We start from the raw sequence: 23,252 nt of genomic DNA, 5'->3' as shown, positions 1-23,252 counted from the left end.
CTTAATATGACAAACTTATAATTTGTTGGTGATTGTAACTCTTAATGCCAATTACATCTTTAACCAGGCAAATACTTGGGTTTTAAATTAAGTTCTAACTAACATCACCCTATACAGCAAAGGAGTCCTTAAACTGCCTATCACAAGCCTTGACGAAGAGTACAAGTGCTCTAAAGTAAGACTCCAGATGACATTGAAAGAGTCCATGGACCAGACCATCAGCAATGCTGTTCCACCACTGTTAACTGGACGGAAATGGACACCATCCGACGTGGTGCAGCATGCTGCGTCAGCCCTGAGGCACAACGACATTGTAGAGATTGTCCAGTTGGGAAGAGGAGGCCTCGGCCTTACAGTAAGTAAGCTAACTTGGCGTGAAGCCTCAACATCAGAAGCAAAATGGCAGTCTCTTTTGCTAAGCAGGGACAATGGAGGCAAGCAACATCAGCTTCATTATCAGAGCCACCTATGACGTGCTCCCATCTCCAAAAAACCTCCACCAGTGATATGGCGAGGACCCAACCTATGTCCTCTGTCCAACTCCAGCGACTCTCAAACACAATTTGACCGGTTGTAAGACCAGCCTCACCCAAAGTTGCTACGCCTGCAGGCACAACCAGGTCCTTAAGAGTCTGGCAGAAGCTCTTGAGAACAAGAGGAATACCACGAGCTCCTTGCCCCTGAGAGCAACATACTCCATCACGGCCCCAACCTTCACCCGAGAGGGACAGAAAAAGCCCAACAATCCCTATACCAAACCAGAAACTGGACAGCTAACCATGGCCCGGCCCTGGAAGATGCTAGTCAACACTGACCAACAACTAATCTTTCCACCAGAGACTGCAGCCACACCCTTAGGGCAGACTTGGTACTCTGGTCCCCTTTACTGAAGTCTGTTTATATCACAGAGCTCACAGTCCCATGGGAGAATTCAACAGAAGAGGCCTATGAACGCAAGAAACTGCGTTACACAGAACTGGCAGCAGATGCTCAACAACGAGGATGGAAAGCGAGAGGGTCATGACCTTCCAGGAGGAGGGTGAACAAGGTGTGCAGTCAGCTCTAGGCTGGACTCAGGGAACAGGGTGCCTCCTGCCTTGCATAGTTCCGTGGGCTGCGCCATTTAAACAACCAGGCAATTTTCACGATTGGGCATGGGACAAAAGCTGAGGTTTGATCACCCTGTAGCTGGTCACCTTTGATGAGGGTATCTAGTGTTGAAAGGCCAAAAGACCCCCTGATTTAAAAAGGTACACCACTGATGATGTGTCCTGAAATTTACATCTTCCATCATCTGAAATACAGCTCTGACGCCACTCTCAACATCAAGGCAAACCTCATGTGCATACCATCCATTGGCACAATGGACAGTTTATCCTCATGTCCCGTGTGTCATAATTCTGTGTGAATGTTGAGCATTAATGTTTGGCGTCTAGACTCTGACCTCCTCGCATCCCACAAAGAAGCACCAAGCTCATCTCAGCAGAGAATAATGACAATATCTTTCCCCCTTGGGGAATGTAGACTCAGGGCCTAAGGGGGATGCTGGGGTAGAAGTGAGACTTTTGAAATGCTATACATCAAAAGAGCTTTCAGGTCAGCGGGAAAAGAGTGAGCAGAGCACTGATGGCTTTAAGCACACCGGCATGACTAAAGGGGCGAGAGAGAGTGACATGTGAGTGAAGCAATGAGTGGGCTCTTTGACTACCAACAACTCTGAACAAGCCATTAAACACACTGTCAAAGGGGCTATTTATTTGGTAGCAGTTCCAGTAAAAGTGATTTAGTGAGGCTTTAGTGTAGATTATCCAGAGTAACAGGGACACTGTTTCTACAAAAAGAGGCTGCTGGTGAATTTTTGCAATTTTTCAATGCTGTGAGTTACACAAATCACAATCATCTCCACTGTGCAGGGGCGGAGGCAGAGATGGCCAGATAAAACCAAAACTATCTGTCTAGATACCACAAGTGGTAGAAGAGAAAAGATTTACTGGTATATCTTTGGTTTGGTTTTGTTGCACAGACGTCCACATAAATGTTTCGGGTTTTGGGTCATTTAGACGATGCAGATACTTAGAGAAGAGGCTCCAAACTAAACCAAGACCAGACTATAAAAACCCACAAGGACTTTGACAGGAGTGAATCATGTAATAACTGCATGCATCAGTACCTGGGATTGCCACAAATAAGACCAACTGCTGCCACTTGTAATTACAACACACCCACAGAGCCCAGATCAGAGGAGACTCCCAAGTCATTTGTAAGCCCCACGCCGCTGTTTGATGCCAGCCTCTCTGCTATTAACCCCAGACTGTTACTGATCACTGTTTTTCCTGAGCAACTCAAGAAACAAGGCAAGTCATAGTATCCTGTGCCTTCTGTCCAAAACATGCACAATGTACCGACTGCAACTGCAGCTGCCACGTCTGTGCAGACCACAAGTCTTTACAGCTTGACTGAAAAGGCACAATATCCCAACTCCCCAAAACCACAGTTACCTCAGAGAAAATTACCATTTTCTGCTTTTCTTGGTTACCCGTCCCAGTTTTCAGTGAAAGTACAGGGCGGGAAGAGCACAAAAGTTGAACATTACTGCTGTCTGTATGTCAACATAGTGAAAAATAACATTAGTTGTCTTTTAATTACATAATCACCTCTATATTCCTTTTTGTGTACACTGTATATCTTTAATTGTCTGTCCTGTCCCTCGTCTGTCTTAAATGCTCTACTTCTAAGTAGACTTATTTTAAAGTGCAACACCACTTGATCCATGGTAAAAAGTTTTGTCTCACTATATACATTGTGTATGGCTGAAATGACAATAAAACCCACTTGACTTGATATCTGGCTGTGAGGGAAGGAACTAATGTTGCAAGGGATTGTGTGTGTGTGCATGTGTGTAAAGTCTGCAGACAAAGAGCTGGCGGTAGTTTCATACTGTAGTATAGTGTAGTGTTTGCCTGGAGACAGGGCTGAGTCTCTAACTGGTTTCTTTGGGTTACCAAGGATCAGGTTGCCCTGCATCGCCTGCACTATTCCTGCAGCCATTAAAAGTGAAATGAATTATGGACTACTGTTTTCAAAATCCCCAACCACTCCCTCTTATTCTCCCATCCCTCTTAATTTCCTCCTCAGTGCCTTGTTTATCAACCTCGCCCCACTTCTCTTCTGGGCTGTCCAGCTTTCCTTATCAAAGAGTACACTCTTAAATTTACCAATACAGTATAATGTGTTTTGAGCCTCTCTGTAAAGGAAAAACATACAAAAGGAGAAAAGGATGCATAAAGAAAAGCTTTCTGTCATCTTTTCTGATCGAACATTGCCCTCAAAGTGGTCCACTCCCTCTCTTGCAAACTGATGTAGTGTTAAGCTCGGCCAGCGGTGCTTAACAAACTTAACAAACCTTTTGTAAAAGGCTGGATGCCGTGTTCTGTCCAGGACATGGCAAAATGATTTTCCATCGGATCGGACTGAGTAGAAAGCAAAAGAAATCTAAAAATTACAAATGTACAACAAGAGAAAGACAAAGTCAAAGATTCTTCATTTCCATTTGTTTCTCGTACTGAACTATTTCAGTTCCCTTCCATAAACTGTGTTCTTCTTCGCCTTTTATTTACTGTATGTGCCTTTTAAAGTTTAATTTATTATTTTGGAAATTTTTCAAGCAAAAATGCCTAATATTATATGGTTTCCAACTTCTCAAATGAACATGTTTGAGTTCTGAACTGCCTGGCCAAAAAAATTCATTGAGATCACTTTAGGCTGTAGGAAAATGTGATAAGTATTTTTCAAAATTTCTATTGCCACATTATTGCCACATTATTTGATAATAAAAAGAATTAGTTGCTGGCCTGGATTTAATGCACAGTATTTACAATAGTTGCAGTCAAGATTTAGGCTTTTTTTGAAGATTTATTTTATGAATTTATATTTTATGGATTTTATATAAGTCTACTGCACGGTATGTAGAATTTAGATTTATAATTTAAAATGTTATTAGGACGATGAAGGCGGACAAATATGTCAGCATGTTACAGTACAGTAATCTCGCCAATCGTGTTTTTTCTGGTTTTACAAATGCATTATATTTACATACTCTTGCCCCATTAAGGACAATTTGACACATGTGAACTTTGATGCACACGCGTCTTGGATTGTAAAGTACACCAATTGCTTCCTGTGCAATCCTCATTTAAACAGTGGGTGGAACACTGGGACTAACAGTGTTAACAGGAAGTGTTTAGTTTTTTATCATTACCATCATCACTTGTTTAGTGTTTATATCCTTTTGTGTGAGTGTGTGTTTTTAATAATGTAATCTGGATAAATGTTGAACATATTGACGTTATTGACAGTAGCAACAGCGCACTGAGACCCACAGCAACAGAAAGTGACAGTTGTACTCACTAGGTGTGTACACTACACACACAAAAACATTGTTCATCATGTCATATCAGCGTGATGTCATGGAGCAAGGCTTTTGTAAATGAAATCTGATCTCAAAAACATTGTATTCAAACACGCAGATACACACATGATGCCACAATGCTGGCTGCCATTTCCTATCCTCTCTCTGTTCTGCTTGTGTGTTTACCACCTCTACGACCACCTCTGGTCATATGATGCAGTTGATGCCAGAACAGAGGTAGCGATTAAGATCATTTGCCTGAAGTAAAAAATGTTTTTTGCATGAAGTGCAGACAAAATGGCAAAACATTTCAGAAGCATTAGATTGACTTCTTGTAATGATGAAATGCTTTAAAGTAGATGACAAATTAGATCAAACTTAAGAAATTTAACTGAAAGGACATGCAAGTAAAGTAACAGCAGTATGGGCATGCAGGGTTTTTCTCAATGAATCAGCAACACATTAGCATCACCTTGATCAAGCACTGATGCTTACAACAAGCACCAGAACCGTCCGATTGAGTCGATCGAGTCACCTAGACCTTGAGGGCCTGTCAAACGTCTGTGGAGCATGACTTCCAAATATAGACCTTCTCTATATATAAAGACGCTGCATGTGTGAAGAACACAAAGACTTTTATGTCGTGCTGAGAAAGCCGCTTGCATCTGCTTTTCATCCTCCCCATCACTTCCCCTCCAGCAGCTCAGCATGAGCTACCTTTGACCACCAAGCCGCACAAAACACACAAGCACGCACACTCACTCATAATCAGATTGATGCAACAGCTTCAATGCCATCTAACCAAAGCTGGATCAGTGTATTGCCATGCAGCAAATTTAAGTAACTACTCAACAAAGTAAAGATCAGGCGTGTATGTTGACTGATGGAATCATTCTTATAAAAAGGGTATTTATGGAACCGTACAGATGTTTTAAGCAACTTGAACGCTGTAACGTTGTGAATTCACACGGGGAGCATGGTACCTGGGACGTAATTTATACTGTACCAACTGGGGGGGTGTTGCTGGTGGTTTCTTTGACAACACATTGACATGTTTTTCCCTACATAAGCTACTCTATGTCCATGACCTAACAAAGAAAGAACTTGTTTTACTGCCTCGGGCCGGGAGCCTTCCCTGCTCAATTTGTTGTCAGTACCATTCTACACATCACTGTTTTCTGTTATTTATTTAGTAGGTAGAAGTAGTAAGTGAATGTGGTTTTTGTAGAGTTTTCACTAGCAATACTACAAGTATTACATTTATCTGTTACCTCCACAACACAGGAAAGTGAAACCTTAAGAATGTGGTGAATAGCTCTTCGAAGGTGTAAAGTAACATGTCTATAAACATACAATTTGGGTCTGAGAGAGGGGAAGTAAAGGCTTGTTAAACATCAGGCAATATTTTAATAGTGTATTGAAAAACACCTAGTGGACTGTGATGACAGAATGACAGGAGCTGGATTTGTGTATACGTGTTACAGATCAGGCCAAACTCCAATGATGACAATGCATGATGAGAATCTGCATGGATAAAATACAAAATGTGCTGTGTGTGACTCAGCTCTGTAAACAGTGTGACCTCTATAGCCCTACATGGTCTTCCACGCTGATGTGTTTCTGCAACAGAAGCTGGCTATCACAACAGGAACCTGATCCAGACATTTTATAGTCAAGAGGAAACATGCTGCGTCCCTTCAAATAACAGGCATTGTTTAAACATCCACGTCTCACAGTCCCATTCTCTAGGATCATCCTGGAGGGTTGTGATGCACCTGTACTGTGTATGTGTGTGTGTGCCATAACTACCTCCATCCTTGTTAACATGTCAGGCACGGGACACAGAAAGAACCACCACACCTTTTTTTAAAGTGATGGTGTTTAATGGGGGGTTGCCGCGGCAACGTGCATTTAACAACGTCAATGCTCTGCCCTCATTAGCTCTCGCAACTTGGAGCAACGCAGGAATTTTTCCTTTTGTGCTGACACTGTTAGCAATGGAACAAACACGGTGATGCCCCGGCTCTCTATTTTTAACCCCAGTGACGAAGAGATGGAGCAGACAAAAAAGCCCTCCACGTGCCCTCAGGCACAGTCATGCTCTCTTTAAGAAAACAAAACACTCGCAGCATGCATTAATTCACAGCAGTGAGTGCCAGGAGGACAAGGAAATAACTATTACCCATGACGTCTGAGCTTGGCACACACAAAGATGGAAAACCCAATGAGGAGGACTTAACACAGAAAGTGTGTACACAAAGATAGACAATTGAAAAGGTGTGTGACGTGGTGCAGTTCCCCCATGCTCTCATGATAACGTCATGACTGACGTCATGCTGCCTGCAACACAAATACCTCTGTTATCAGAGGTGGATGATCTGAGTCTTCCTGTTCATCACCGGCAGCTCTCCTCACATAGACACAAACACACCCTCAATACACCGACGTAATCCCGCAGGAAAGAACGTGTGTGAACGCACAAGAGGTTCAAAGCTAGTTGAGCGCTTGTGCAGCAGAATAAAGTTCATCAATGGAAATAATAAATAACAATGATTTTTGCAAAGAGACATTAAACACCACACAACATGGCTTTATGACTTTGCGTAAACATACGCGCCAGCTTTCTTAAGCCAGGTGGCGTGTAATCCGCATTTCGAGATATCAGCGTGTATGTTAATGCTGAATACAGCAGACGTAAACACATACGACACTGGCCGTGTTATCGCGAGAAGAAAGGGGCAGTTGAGTTCAGGAAACGTGACAAGTGGGTTGGCTTTAGTAAAATAAAAAAATTAAAAAACTGACTGTTGAGTTTAGGAAACAAGACACGTGAGACACAATCCCCTGTCTCCTAGGTTAAAGTCCTGTGTTTTACCCATCCACCACCCCGACCATCCTCCCTACCGTCGCCGACTTTTCATACTACCCGCTACGGCGTAAATTCACACGCAATTGCAAGGTAATGTAAGTCAATGGAGGCCAAACAGCATTGATAAACATGCTAAAAGCGAGTATGCGTCTTGATAACACGCCAATCATGGCATATGTGTCATACATACGCCCTTTCATGAGATCCGTCTGCACCACATGCAAAAGCTCTTCCTGGATTAAACATGTTTTCTGTTGAAACCTGATACGGGGAGGGACCTAAGTGTAAACGTATGAGACATATATTAGTGAGGTGAGGGCAGTGGCATGGCAGAGAGATAACGTAAAGTGTTTGCATTGTACATTGGTTATTTTGTAAAGATATGGTTCCTCATGTTCTTTACAATGAGCATGAGTTATTTTCTCCCATGACTCAGGTTTTCTGTGTGTATGTAATCAGGTTCACATTTCTGACTTGCTTTTCTACATACCAGAGATAACTGTGTAAACTTGCAAGACTGACTGGAGGAGGGAGTGTACACACAACATGTAACAGTATTCATAAATATGCATTCACAATCATCACATGCGTACCTAATAATTTCACAGTGAAAAAAAAAATGAAGCGCATGAACCAAAGAAATACCAACAATCTGGGTTTAAGACAGACAGACAGACACACATGCAAATTTGACGTTTTCTGAATAACAAAAAGAACCTTTGAGTCCAGTATGCTTAAAAATAAGTGGTCAAAAGGTTTAAATGGAAAAGAAATGGCGGGATGGTGAAATTTTATTTATGCTATGAGCAGGTAGATTAATTTCAGATCAGAGTACATGACAGTGAAAAGATAATCAATCATACTGATTGAAATGGACAAACTTCATAGAAAAAAACGTACGTTCGCTCGTGCGTGCGTGCGTGCGTGCATGCATGCGTGCATGCGTACGTGCCCAGAAAGTGGAAGAAGCTTAGTCTCAAGCAGGAGCACAGAGACAAAGTGTCTCATTCTGCTCCAGGCATCAAAAGAGGACGGGGAGGTAACATGAGAGCCGTGACCAGGCATGAGAGAGGGGTCTGGGGATAAAGGAGACACGCACTGCTATTGTGAACCAGCCTTTGTTGCAAACAGCTCCTCTCTCCATCAGCCCCCATCCATCCTCCTCCACCTCTCTGTCTTTCCTTGGCTCGCTTCTGAGCAGGTAAGCTGATAGGAACCTTGGACACAATCCACTCTTTGCAATGAACAAGTCATTGATTCATGACAAGAGGGAAAGACAGAAAACAGGCCTTCATAACAGAAGAGACGGAAAGTCTGGGTGATGAGTGAACGATACAAAGATGTTTGGAAACAAGTTTATTAAGCTAAGAAAGTTAGAGATTGGAAATTATGAGTCATACATCAAGTAATAAAAAAAGTGTGTAAAGGCATATTTTCTGAAGTGATATTAGTGGTGTTGCTTGTGTTGCAATCCAAATATTGTATACATTTTCAGTATCTTGCTAAAAAGAAGTTGAAAATCCATATGTCGCCTGTTTAAGAAATGGTTAAAAAGTTACAACAAGACAATCCAAGAACTCCATTACTGCCTTGCAATACTATAACTACATTTGGTAATTTTAATTTGGCATATTTAGGTCTACTGTGTGTTTAGCTGTTTTGTTTCTAGAGCAATACAGGATATCAAAGAAGAAGTAAAAGCAGGTCCCTCATTATCATAATGTATTTCCATCATTCATGTCCATCACATGTTCTCTTTATCAGTTCACCAACTGTTACAGAAAAACATTTATCTTAATTTTTTGTCTTTGCAAAAGCACGTATTTGCAAACAACATTCTTGGAAGCAAAGAACCGGTGGAAGAACATTTAAGATCAGATAATGGCAGTACTCATTCAGTCCCATACACTGGATAGAGTGACTGTTACAGACTACCTTGGCCAGTCGGTAACTTAATTAATAAATTGTCGCCACAGAACTAACAGAAATTCATGTTTTTATTCAAAGTGACAATCATGTTCAGACAGGAGGAAAGGAGGGCAGCCTAAGTTCTCTGCATGACTGCTCAGAAAGTATACTGTGACGATCCAGTCTCCCAAGCATCTGCCTCTAGTGAGTCATATCAAATCTGAAAAAAAACTGTGTTGGTAATGGTGCTAATAATCAAATTAGTTGTAATTATAGAAACTGAGAAAGACTTCTGAAAACATAGATGCTTCAAATGCCTGTGGTGACATCCTGCTGAGGTCACATTTTACAAGACTTTATTCCAGATTTAAAAGAGAAACTGTTTTTGGCACACCGCCTGATTGATTGGCTCTGCCCTTCATCCCTTTACTGCCAGGGTTAATAATCATCTGCTACTTGATGGATTAACAAATCTACCTTAACAAGATTAAACCACAAATGCTTGGCCATGAGAACTTTCTCCATGCGCCAGGAGCGCCATGGACACAAACACCACAATAGGCACATTGCTGTAATCTGAGTCATCCCCCTTTTCTTTATGCCTGTTCCCCTCTTCTCTCCACATGCATTCTTTCTTTCCCTCTTTTTACTTACCTGCTCTTTCCTATGTGGGGTATGGTTTTATGGGGTTGAAAATGCTGGAGGCTGTACACTGAACTCGGCCATATGAAAAACATATGGTTACATTTACGGATCTGGGTTGCGGTCACTTAAAACTCCAGAAAATAGTAATTCTAAATCCGCCATTGCAAACAATACTGTATCTCGGGTTTTGCACTGCACACAAACTGTGTCCACACAGACAATCACACCATCTTTTTAGTATTCTGCATAACTGCAACCACATCTACATGACTGAGCATTAAAGCAAGAGATGGATTTTATTGCCACAAGACAGAGCCAGGCTAAATGGTTTTCCCCGTTTCTAGTCCTTGTGCTAAGCTAAGCCATGCATATTCTGGTTCTGACTTGATATATAGTTGACAAAATATGAGAGTGGTGTCAATTGTCTCATGTAACGCTTAGCCAGACTGCAACAAAAAATGGTTTAAAAAGTGTCTAAACATTGCTTAACCCGTGTATCGTCTTCACTTACGGACCCTCTCGTATCCGACGGGTCAAACTGACCCGTGACTTATATTGGGTTTTAAAAAACAATTCTGAAACAAAATGTTACTTCATAATCTTTAAACAAATATTGTCTTTATCTCAATTTCAAACAACTGAGACAACATACATGTTTAGGGAATGCAATCAGTCTCTACTAGCACACAATTAGAAATGAAAGTGGGATTTGTTTTTTGTCCTAAGGTTAAAATTCATGTTGAAAATCCACTATGGGATCATTCTTATCTTGGAAAAACACGAGTGGTCATATCCAGGTTAAGTTTCTGAATTGAGTTAGGAAAACACGTTTATCACAGAAAATAAAGTAAGGCCATTAATTTTCAAGTAGATTTTGTTTTATATATTTGTACCATTTTTCTTCAATTTGACCCAAATACCCTACAAGGGTTAAAAGCTGGGGTAGGCACTTTATTGTTGCCATTTGCAATTCAAGTTCAAGAAAACTAGACTTCAACACCTCCTCTTGGCTGGGCATCTAGGCCTTAGATAATCTAGGCCATGACGAGAGACTTTGTCTAGTCAGTGAATTGTCTGAGCAACAAAGAGAGGACAAGGGGAGCTGCCATGAAACAGGGCTGAGAACAAGTATTAATAGTACTATTTGAGTTCATTAATTATTCTTATGTTGTATGTAAAGGAATTGTGATTATTATAACACATAATTAAAGTCATTATGGTGAATATTCAACCCCATGTTGAGTACTAAAGGCCTAACTGATGGAGACATTACTTTTCCAGTTGCTTCGTCCATTGACTTTCTGTCTTGAGTTTTGATGTCATGTGTTTATCTACTGAGGTAAGACTGGCTTTGCCCATTTCCCCTCATAACTGAGCATCCCCTGAAAGCACACACACACACACACACACACACACACAGGTACCTCACCATGTGTCTGGGCCACACTATGCCCCAGACCAACCCAACCCACCCTGTTAACCATCACACTGAGCCCATTGTCTGCAGTCTTCCCAACATTCTCACACACACACACACACACACACACACACACAAAAGACACACACACAAAATCAGCAAATAGTTTTAGTTTTGGGGCCTGTATCAATATCTCTGTAGCTTTGTTCTCTGCTCTTCAAAGGCAGTCACTGTGTGATTCCCTCCTCTCAAAGAACCCTGTGTTGGGCAGTTTCTCTGATAAGAGAAGAAATTCTCTCTAACTGGTACAAACGCTCCAAATGCCACCAAAGCCCTGCTCTGCGGCCCCCAATTGGATTACGGCACAAAACCGTTTTTACCGAAGCTAATCAGCAGATTAGTATCATAAGGTCTCATTTGCTAAAAGCTAGAGAAGGAATGCAGGGGTCCGAGAGGCCGAGTCGGCCCTTGAAAGGACTAAAAAATATTTGCTCAGGTCAGCCTTTAAGGATAATTCTGCTTTGTTTAAACTTTGGTCTCATTTCACTAGTTTTGGTTATGAAAAAGTTCTATAAAAAATAATTGTTCTAGGAAAACAATTTTCCTAAAACAAAAAGGAGGACTTCTTCGAGTCGACAGTAAGACAGTTACTAGCATCACTAGAATGGAATCTAATAAGGCAAGACACACAAGTTGTGTCAAAAATGTCCACAACCATCCCTTATTGCACAGGAAAAATGTGTGTACTGATTGGTTCAAAAAACGATGCCAAGTGAGTTACGTCAAAGTTCTAATTTAACCTAATAAATTGTATTTATCTAGCCCACAATCAAAAATGTTCCTAAAAGGAAGTGCAGCCACCTAAAGGCAGCAACACAGATGTGTTGTTACTCTGGACAGCTGCTGTGCAGTTGCACATCTCCAATCACTGGGTTTACCTTGATTAAATCCTGTGCTGATGAAACCAGGCTGCTACAGAAAAACTCCATGCAATAAAACTGAAATGCAGTCACATAAACGGCTTGATTAACATCTATTGTTATTTATTTCTATCATAATTGAACAGTTAAGAAAACACACCACCTGCTTGTGACTGCAGATGAGTGGTGCTGTGTGTGCCGCTCTACTTGCCACTCCGCACCAGACAACGATATGGTTCTCCATTTGTTGAGCTGCTGTTGTCACGCACCACAGTGATTGTCACAACTGTTTTAGAGCAATGAGATCATCGATGAGACTGGCTGAGAATCACCTGACCAAACACTCTGAACTATAATTCCCCTAACCAAGCCCCTTTGCTCTTTGCACTGCTGCAAGTACATAAACCAAAATGGCAGGTGCACTCATCGCTTACTCGTGCTGTTAAAATAGGGCCCTAACCCCTGATTTCCACCAATGCGGAACGGCTGCGTATCCGTTCCGGAACGGCAGCAGAATCAATAGGTTTCCATTAAAGTCAACGCCCTCATTTATGAAACGTGCGTATGAACTACACACGGGCCACGGTGGAACGGAATCGGATTCATTAAGAGCAGATAGCTCTGTCAGGAAAATGTAGCATTAAAGCCAGATGACCCGATGCCCTGAGAGCAGTGTCCAGCCGAGGCCCAACTGGGGGGTATATGAAGGAGACAGGATTTTATTCCTTGCTGTTAAAAGTTATAGTGTTATGTTTGGCAATGATATTAAATACAGGAAAGATGACAATGCACAAGATTTTGATGTATTCTTCAGGTTTTTGTTTGTCTTTTAAAGTGTCGCTAATGGCCACAAGTGAACGATTTCTTTTTGAAAGGAGAGCGGACACGCCTTCTCTCTCACAGTGGCCTGACTCTGACTCATGAAAAAAACATATAAATAAAAAAAAAAGAACACTGCATAAACTCTGCTACTGTGTGTTCATTTAAATATGGGTACACCTACATGTAGGCCTAAGAGATTGCAATATAAGCCTGTATGTTACTATTAGGACTATCGCATACATATGTCGAGGATGTATAAATTAAACAAATAAATATAATATAATACAATTAAAAAATAATATTTATAAATATAAATAAATATCACTACGGCAACCCTGTTGACTGCATCCATTCAATTCAATTTTATTTGTAGTATCAATTTATAACGAGTTATCTCAAGACACTTTACAGATAGGAGGTCTAGACCATACTCAAGAATTTACAAGGACCCAACAGTTCTAGTAGTTTCCTCCAGAGCAAGCAACAGAGCGACACTGGCAAGGAAAAACTCCCCTTTGGGAAGAAACCTCGGACAGACCCAGGCTCTTGGTAGGCGGTGTCTGACAACCGATTGGAGTTAGAATGAAGAGTGGAAATAACAGTCCCCAAAAAAATGGTAGTTTGTTGTAGTTCTTTGTAGTAGTGCATCAGTGATCGCTTTCATTCCGCATTCTTTCTACAGCCTTCCATTCCAGTTTTTAGACAATAGTAGGTCTACACACGTTACTGCAGATGAACCTGAGATATTAGGGTTTCAATCTCCACCTCTGAAAAGCGCCGCTTCTTAGCCGGATTACACCATGTCGTGAATCGTAGGGACGAGGCCTCAATACCAAGAACATATTGCAGCGTGATATTTAAGTAATGATTGTTCCCAGCCGCTGCATTTATCAGTGTACGCCCATCTTACGCTCTGATTGGTGTGATTGGAATGTTTCATGAATCCCACATGAAGCCTGTTGTAAGAGGATTTCTGCAGCCATATCTGAGCTGGTTGATAAATGAGGGCCAACGTGTGTATTTTCACAGACTACAGAACGGCTGAGTTCCGACTCCGTCCCAGCTCCGGAGCAGATACGCAGATCTTCTATTTTTGCCGGATGCAGACGAGCTCTGCAGCTATTCAGCACAGGGCAGATTGTGTGGGTAAGTCAAGCACAGAAACAAAATAATACATCCAGTTAATTTAAAAAATAAAATACGCCGTGCTCACGGCGGATCACATTTCCTTGCACTACACCTTTGAAAATGCCTTAATGAGCGCAGACAGGCTTGAAGTCAACAGGTCCGAGGTTTTGTGGTTCTGTTTATAGAAACTACATCCTGTTATATCGCGCGGCCATACGTGAATTTGCGAGATCTCGTGGGTCCTTGTGACTTCAGCTGTCAGTCATGGCCACAGCTGTTCCGCAACTAATCCGGACCTGGTTGGTTTTTTAACGGACGGCCGAGCACGGAGCCGTGACGCAGCGGAGCCGATCCGCAGTTGGTGGAAATCAGAGTTTGACTAAGGAAAACTGCAAAAGAAAAGAAAGAGAAAACTTCATGGGGAACATGGTCAACTTGTTCAGACCTTTTTTTAGAGATGTTGTTGTGAATAGAATACGTGAGTGGAATGTCACCAGCAAAAACAAGGGCCACGACTGCCAACATAAGACCTAGGACTGGATCATTTCAGGATCACAATCTCAGCTTGTGCTCAAGATTCAAACCCTTAAAATCTCCATCTACCATCCCACCACCACCTTTCTCTCACTCTGATACATATCCCTGTCACTGGGCTCCAGCCAACAGTGCATACTTTGAATAATCAAATGTCCTTGTGTGAACTAAGCTTCCCCCGCAGCTCGCTGGCGAAAACCCGGAGACACCAGGCACGGTTAGTCATGCAAAGCTGTTCCACTACCATGCAAATAGTAGCAAAGAGAGGGAGAGAGAGTTATGGGTAAGCAGAACTAAAACATGTTGCTGTGGGTCCACCCTTTTGAAATGGACACCATTTCCTTTATAGCAGTTCTTTCAGTTGTATATCCACTTGCCGGTGTCTTGCTAATTGACTGCCATTCATTCATCGGCCAACGAAGGTTTGTACTGATAAGCAGAGTGTATTTGCCCAGTGGCTTCGACACATACAGGAGGCTTTTTAATAATTAAAGCTGCAAGACAAATCCCCCATAACATTAGATCGTTACAGTGGACAAAACGAAGGCAGCGTCCTCACCTACAGCAGCTCTGAACACAGAACTGTGTTGATTTCATACTAACAATACGACCTTGTCTGTCACACTGGGCCTTTGTCTGGAAAATCAGGGTCAACTGTTACGTTACTTTGCAATGTGTGTGCGTGTGTGTAGAATACATCTGCAGGAGAGTGAGGTAAACAGGAGGTGGTGTGTATCATCCCATTCCCAGGGCCAAACCGCTTCTCCAGTGAGAGAGATAAAGCAACAGACCCTTCCAAAACGGAGGTGGAAACAATGGCAAGGGCAGGGGCTCTCAGCCACAGCTGTGTGTGTGTGTATGTGTGTGTGTAGTTGCTGATATTTCTTTGTGTTTTTACCCATCTAACTAAAAAATAGAATAAACATCTATAGTCATGTATTTACACCAGTTAATGTTACACAAAAAACAAATGAAATTAGAACTGCAAGTCCAAGACTGAATGTCCAGTCATTTCGACAGTATAAAGGAGTTCTCATCAGTGTGATTCCTGTGCATCCACTGCTGGATTCAACACTGCTTGCCGGCTGCTAAATGTGTCATCACAGATTAATCTGCAGAGGTGTTGAACAATCCAGTAATGTGACCACAGCCAACACTGACAGATCTCAGCAGGTTCTCACACGTTGACATACATACACACACAGTAACACACCCACTGACTGAGGTTGTTAGTTAGTCTTGAAAGAGCAGAGCTGACACACCTTCTGGCACTAGGTGAAGGAGGGAAACACAAAGCCAGACCTGACCCTACAGTTCGTTAACTATATCGTTCTGTAGCTACTTGTGTTAAGGCCTAGGATTACCTGTCACCAATGTCTAATATTTACCAAAAAACAGGGATCATTCTAGGTAAAGTGGGAGTACAGAATCTTTGACTTCTCACTTCCTAGAAAGTCTATGTCCTCCAAACCTGTTCTTGTCCTGCCTCGTACAGCCAGACAAGAGTGTGAATGTCACTATATTACAGTAACTTACTTGAAGTGTGCTCAAGACGGCAAAACAACCTACAGAAAAGGTGAGACTGACAGGAAGGCCAGTAGCAGTCGGCCGATGAGTGCAAAAAAAAAGGAAAGTGGATGAATGGGAGGTGGAATGCGAGGAGGAAGAGGACACAGAGTATGAGAGGAAGTCAGTGATAAGGCAAGCGGAAGGGACCGGAGATGAGCAGATAAGGAGAGGAAGTACAGGATCTCAAGGGAAGGTAGACAGGGTAAGGCACAAGAAGGGGATGAGGGATAGGAGAGGAGAGGATTCTGTTGAAGAAATCAATTTCTCTTTACATAGGTTTTTTTCCAACATTATCATTACTCATAAAAATAGAAGGGGACATCTCACCTAATATGAACAATCCTTGAAACATCAAAGTCTAATGATCTTTAAGCTATAGAATAAATACATCGGTAGAAGGTAAAATGAGAAAAAATAAACAGCAACTGGGAAAATCCGGGGATCAGTGAGGCCTGTCCAACAAAAGAGCAAATACATCAGAGCTGCATCATGGTTGAATGGAGACAGACCTCTGGTTTCCAGGCCACGCTATTAGTTCTTGTTCCATCAGGAGGGGGGGGGGTTGGGCAGCTAAAGGAAGGCCGGCTAAATGGGATTTTGGCAAGCCCAGTTGCAAGGTACACAGCCAAGCTAGGTTAGAGAAAGGATTGAGAACTGTGGGGTCTAGATACTGTTTTGTGACTAAAGGTGGATTTGAATTTCTGGCCTTAGAGACTGGGCCTACTGCTCAGATCAGTGGACTATATAGACAAGAGCTGTAGGATGGGCATTAACATTGGTGTTGGAAGTTGAAGCCGGGGGAGTGTGTGCTCCTCCTCAGAGAAGTGTATGGAAAAACGTGTCAATGGAACACAACTAGGGAGCCTGTGAATAAACAGAACCGGTGACTCACCCTTTCTGGGATGGGAGAGATGACCGTGGGCGGGGGTGTGGGGTACCACACTGCCTTCAATACCCTTTTAAACACACCAATGTAGGCATTCATGCGTGCACACACAGTCCAACTCATGTGTCACACTCAGTTAGCCAGACCAGGACAAGCTGTCTATTGTCCGAATCTCACACCTAAATCTGTAGCTCCTAGCAGGGCAGGAATTCTGTATGCGGGGGCTTTTGGGGATTGCAGAGTGTGGGAATAACAATGTTTTTTGGGATTGAATAGTAAGAAGTTGAAGTAATAATAATAGTGATAACATAAAGTAATAATTCAATCTACACAGCTCAACAAAGAAGGAAATATCTCTCCATTCACGTTATAAACCTTGTCTCCATCTTTTCCAGAAGAAGACAGAAAAGTAGGACTGCTGTTTCTCTTAAAGTAAACTCAGAAAAGGACAGGGAATTAAAATCGCTCTGGACACAACTACCTCAGGATTTCATTAGTTTTACCAAAAGCAAGACTGAAATACCAGCCATTTCTCATACTGAACTTTTGAACAATACACATTACAGAGACTAGACGTCTAGTAGTTTAGTAGTAGAGGGGAAATTCATGCTCTTGTCGCATTTGACCCATCCTTACCATTTAGTGAACAACTATTGTTGACTGAGGTCAGAGCCTTGGTCAAAATAAATGGCGGGAGTATCCCAATACGTATTTTGGATGGAAAGAACCACAGGGAGAATGTGCAAACTCCACACAGGATGACTCAGTGGGATCTGTGGTTCAGTTATTAAACTATCAATCCTAAGGCTTAAATACACGTGCTATTATTGATTAAATCAACCTGTGTACTTTCAGATAACAGTTAATCCCTTTAACATTCGGTTTCTTTCCTTTTCTCTTTAAACGTCTTTCAAGTTGTTGATCAACGAATGATGGCAACCTTCTTTATTGTCTTTTTCCAGATTTTTATTAAAGCCATACTATCATTTTTAAGGCTGCTCCTGTTCATCAAATAAAAGAAAAAACATTTGCAGTATGTAGCCTTACATATTTAAGATCTTTAAAACTTTTGCTCTCGAATTTGAAATAGGGTTCTATGAGTTTAGTCAGCGGATTAAATAGTGACTGTCCTGTTGTTAAGAGGAGAAGATGTTAAAAAAGGAAGAAATTAGGAAAAACCAAACCAATTTGTCTTTTTTTTTGCTGACAAGGGAGTATTTTTCCAAATTAGAGGCTGTGGAGCAAGAGCCACAAACTGGTACTGGTACCCAACATTGATATAGTACTTTGCAGAGGACTCAACATTCCTTTCTGTGTCTAAAAACACAAAGTTTCATCTAGACGGGTGTTACCATGCTAGAAAAGACAAACATAAGTGCCTCAAAACCCCAACAACAACCTCTCTTGTATTACACAGGAGAGTTAGTTTGGCAGAGCAAAAACAAAAAAAGAGGAAGAGAAATAGATGAAGCCGCAAGTGAACTGGACAGGCCGAGAGTTGCTGATGTTTACATTTTGATGACTGTAAGCAACACCTCCAACCATATCTGTTCTAATCATGTGGAAACAGTTCGAAAACCACACTACAGCCACTGATCTCAGTGTCAGTACACAGATCCAGCATCAGTACAGCAGCTGATTACTACATTAAACCAAGCACAGGCCGGAGAACCACTTAAATTAACAGATTAGCAGAGTATGTAAGCTGAATGGAGACAGCTACCAGTATTTCCTGGAGGATTTGGGATTTTGGGGAGTTTTTAAGCTGCTCTTAGCAAGCTGTGGAAATCCACTACTCAAAACACCTACCAGCCTAATTGGCAGATAAACACACGGCCTGCTCAAACTACCACTACCAGGGTAGGATAATGCTATCTCCTGCATTTCAGTGGTAAAAATCTGACTTAGTACTGGTAGTTTTCATGTACTATAAAGACCATATTTCCCATAACACTACTTGCTTCTTGTTGCAAAGAGGATTTCACTACTTATCCCCGCTCCAGCTCATTTTTGTTTTGAACTTTACTTTTTTAGTCTAGTAAAGAAGATATATGTATAAGTTATTATTCCAACAGTTCTTTTACTCAACCTATACTACCTCCTGAGAAACTCACATTAAGTCTCAGTAGTTTGTGCAGGAAAAACTAGTGCCCTCCTCGTGATTTATACTGTGAACTGGAAAACACAGCAGAGAGGCTGCAAAGCTTATGAAAGATAGCCATGTTTGTTTTTTAAATGTACACTAATGTTGTTGTAGAAGTCGTAGAAGACTTAAGAAAAGAATATGCACACACACAAAAGTGAAATCCAGGCAGTAAAAGCTTGTGCTTAAAATTGACTAATAAAAGACACTCAAATTCTTTGGACAGCTTGAAAAAACGAGGCCTTCAGCAAGGTTAGAAGACATTTGGCATTTCTGAGCAATACAAAGCTATAACTTAAAAGTGATCACTGACTAGTAAAAAAAATTATAACAATGATAAAAACACAATTTGTGCTCAGCAAATAGATGAAAGTTGGCCTGGTGTGATCGGTTCTTTGGGCATGAGATGCAAAACTGCTGGTGTTGTACGAAGGAGAAGTGAAAGGGACTTTTAGCCATCACAAGAAAAAGGTCACAGGCGTGGAGCACCGTGGGATTAGGCTGTATCGAATGCAGACCCCATTTGATCTGTATTTGCTCATTGCTCTCCAGGTGCTCCTCAACATTTAGATATAGACTTCCTTTTGTTTAGCTGCATGTTGAGGCATGCACTAAGGTAGGTTTTCATGTTAAGTGCTGCGATTAATGACCTATATTTCCTGTTTCATGTCATGCATCAACAACCAGATGAAAACTGTCACAAACACTAAGGCAACAAACATCCCCTTTACTAGTCAGCAGGGCTGGATGTGGCATAACAACAGCCTAATTGAACACAGTGTTCTCCTCCAACTGTGTGAGGGAAGAAAAAAAACGCCAACTGCTGTAATTACAGTTGAACAAAATGTGGCATTTTGCACATTTTCTCAGTCTGTCATGGCTGTCATTGCATGTTTAAACCCTTTCATTTACTCATGAGAATGGTGGAGTGCATAAAAAGGTTTTTGTTGGAGACACAAAAACAGAGTGAAAGAACCCAAACTGTTTATCTGGCAAACAGCTTAAAAACACACAAAGTGTGGCTTGAGAGCCTCTTACTTTAACAGCTATCTACCTAGAGAAGGAATACGCTCAGTTTAACCTGACAAGCAACCCTTCCCACTTTGCACACACACATACTGTACACAATTCCTACCTTGGTGTCAACAATGGAGCAGGCGATTTGTTTCACATAGGCCAGGTCAGCACTCAGGGGCAACAGGACAGATTCTCTGGTCAGGCCTATCTGGATGATGAAGGAGACCCCTGCTGGAGTGGGGGGCAGTGAAGGTATCACAGCCCCACCAGGACCCTGCCCGAGTACCAGGTCCATCATAGGAAAAGCACCCTGAGCGGGCATAGAGGGCATGGAAATGGGAATCCCCTGCTGGATCACAGCCGAGCTTGGTGGTGAGGAGCCCCCAGGAGGAAAGAAGACCTGGGTCATGGCCCCTAAGGACATACAAGGGCTAGCGTTAGCCATTTAGAGTCCTGGTTGTTAGCTGCCTGTGGCTGGCAACATACACACTCACAAACACACGGCCAGGTGCAGTCTACAGTTCTCAGAAAATCCACAATCATGGGAACTGTCTCAGTGGAGGAGAGAGGGGTACACACACACACACACACACACACACACTCTCTCACAGACACACATACACACACACAGACACTCTCACACACACACACACAGCAAAGCAGAGCAGAGCAGAGAGTCCCGGTTCCTCTGTGTCCTGTGTCCACCCCCTCCCAGTGGATCAAGGAAGAAACCCTTATCCAGGAAGTTGTGTTTTTTTTCCTCCTTTCTGCCACTTCTTTCGTGCTCTCTCACCTTCAGACTCCTGTTATTGTCCCGGCATGACAAGCAAGCATGAGCAATGTGTGTGTGAAAGACTCGTGAACTCATCCACCTTTTTCCCTCCTTCCCCTCTCTCGTCCGAAGAAGTTGCTCTGCAGGGGAGAAAGTCCAAACTTAATTGTGAAACTCCCGGCTGTGGGAGAGAACAAACATAAACAATGACAAACTTTCTAGTGCCTCTTCTCCAGGCTGAGTTACAAAATGGCCTCCTTGAACAGGAAACTGTGAGAATGCAGGAGAGTAAGAGACTGCACTCCTTTTACGAGTCTTGCCCTGTTTCAGTTTCAGCCCCAGTTCAGTCTTTTTTTGTGAAAAAGCACACACACAGAGAAAGAACTAGAGAGAGAGCCGTCTCAGGGTACCTCCCTCTCTCTCTCCCTCAACCCCTCCCTCCTGCCCTCTCATCTGTGATCTTGCCCCAGCCAGGGAGGAAGTAGAATGACTGACACAGCCTGAAGCCAATAGCCTCTAAGACAGTCCCGCCCTTTGACTCTCCGGCCTCTCCCTCCTCCCTTTTCCTCTTTCTGGCTCTCTTCCTTGCTTTGGGCTTTTTGGTCTTCTTTGCTCCCTCCCAGCATAGATCCTCTTACACTGCCTGAGGAGGCAGCTCCACGCTCAAAAGCCCTCCCATCTATTCTTCATCCTGCCTCTTACTGCATTAGCCTTTTCTGCCCCTCAGTAAAATTCTATTTTGTGCTTTATTTTTCCACCTTTTCTCTTTGGATTCTTATTAGACACACATCTGACAGACTGCAGAACAGAACCACACCTATTGCTATGTTGTTTTCATGCTAAGTTGAATGCAAGTTTAAGTAAAATGGGGAAATTTCATGGCAAGGGGGGGGTGGTACTTTAAACACACCGGGATACACTATCTGCTTAGAAAATAGGCTTACCATTATCATCAGCATGGCTGTGACTGTGCACCACTAATCTTATCTTACAATCAAGCACGCAGATGAAAAATAATGCCTTTCACCTTTGCTCATGAACATCTCCCTCGTTTGAAATGCAGAAACACACTAACTATATGAAGTTTGTCATCTTACCTTCACATCATGCTTCTCTTTGTGAAGCCATCTCACAACTTCCTATTCAATCAAACTAATTAATGACAGGGAACTTTAATAACTCATCAGCTGCAAATAGCGTTGGCTAGGATCTACTTTCTACCACAAGAGAGCAATGTTTTGGTGGAGTTGGATATTGAATAATTAATTCCTGAATACAGATGAGGCAATAGGGCTGCTTTGTTGCATTTTCCAAAACTAAGTGTTGTTGCCAGACAAAATGTATTGAGTGAATTCAAGTCATTCAATATACAGTAAGCCTACGTTCCCTTTAGGTTTAAATGTATTTCAATTCATTCAATACATTTTCCAGGACCTTTATCAATTATACAAGTTGCTCTAAAAGTACTGAGAGTATAAAAACAATACGTTAAATTAAATTCTAGTACCTCATCATCTTATGTGACCTGTACTGTTGGAAGAATACGTTGTAACTCTAACACTGATTGAACATTGGCACCATCTACTGGATCATTTGCCTAACTGTTTATTGAGCGTCATAGATCTGTTTACATGTGTAACTTTATATATGTATATCTGTCATACTTCAAAATTGTGCCGTAAAATGACTTAACCCTTGAGTGGTCTTCAGGTCAAAACTGAAAATCAACACTTTTGTTGAGGCTTTTAACAATGTTTTTAACTTTTTCTTACTTTTTTGACTTATTTTTCAACACTTTTGACAGTTTTTTTTTTACGTTTTCAACACTGTGTAGTTTTACAGTTATTTTTTTGAATTTATGGTCAATCAACCGAGTTTTTAGTAATTATACCTAATGTTTGAGTTAGAAAAGTAGAGATTAGGAATTATTTAGACTAATATTAAAGGAATTTATGTTGATGGATAATCACAGACGGGAACATATCAACTTTTACTCAATACTATTTCAAAAGCACTTCATTTTGTTTTTTCAAATACTTTAACATTTAATAAGACGCCCCAAAATTAAGGAAAGTAGAGATTTGTACTTGCCAAAGTTGTTGTGTGGAATCAATCACGTTATTTTGGGTAATTAAAAAGAACATTGATATAAGAAAATGGATCAATTTGACATGAGGACAACATGAGGGTGACTGTGTTTTTACACCAAATCGT

The 23,252-nt window shown here is 41.7% G+C and overlaps 1 protein-coding gene across 2 annotated transcripts in view; it reads right to left on the bottom strand.

The window, feature by feature from the left end:
• The window catches only part of prkd2 (protein kinase D2), a 36,332-nt gene extending 14,873 nt beyond the window's left edge, over positions 1-21,459 (bottom strand). Inside the window, exons 1-2 of one of the 2 annotated variants that reach the window (XM_034867898.1) lie at positions 20,902-21,459; positions 20,385-20,861 (exon numbers count right to left, since the gene is read on the bottom strand). In XM_034867898.1, coding sequence (XP_034723789.1) covers positions 20,385-20,711 — 327 coding nt within the window. In that variant the 5' untranslated portion in view covers positions 20,712-20,861; positions 20,902-21,459. The remainder of the gene's footprint in view (positions 1-20,384; positions 20,862-20,901) is intronic. The other variant, XM_034867899.1, reaches the window with a different exon arrangement.
• Positions 21,460-23,252: the final 1,793 nt, after the last annotated feature.

The sequence above is a fragment of the Etheostoma cragini genome, chromosome 3 (genome assembly GCF_013103735.1).
Source record: "Etheostoma cragini isolate CJK2018 chromosome 3, CSU_Ecrag_1.0, whole genome shotgun sequence".
Classification (NCBI taxonomy): domain Eukaryota; kingdom Metazoa; phylum Chordata; class Actinopteri; order Perciformes; family Percidae; genus Etheostoma; species Etheostoma cragini.
This window is presented reverse-complemented; position numbering and strand designations above follow the sequence as displayed.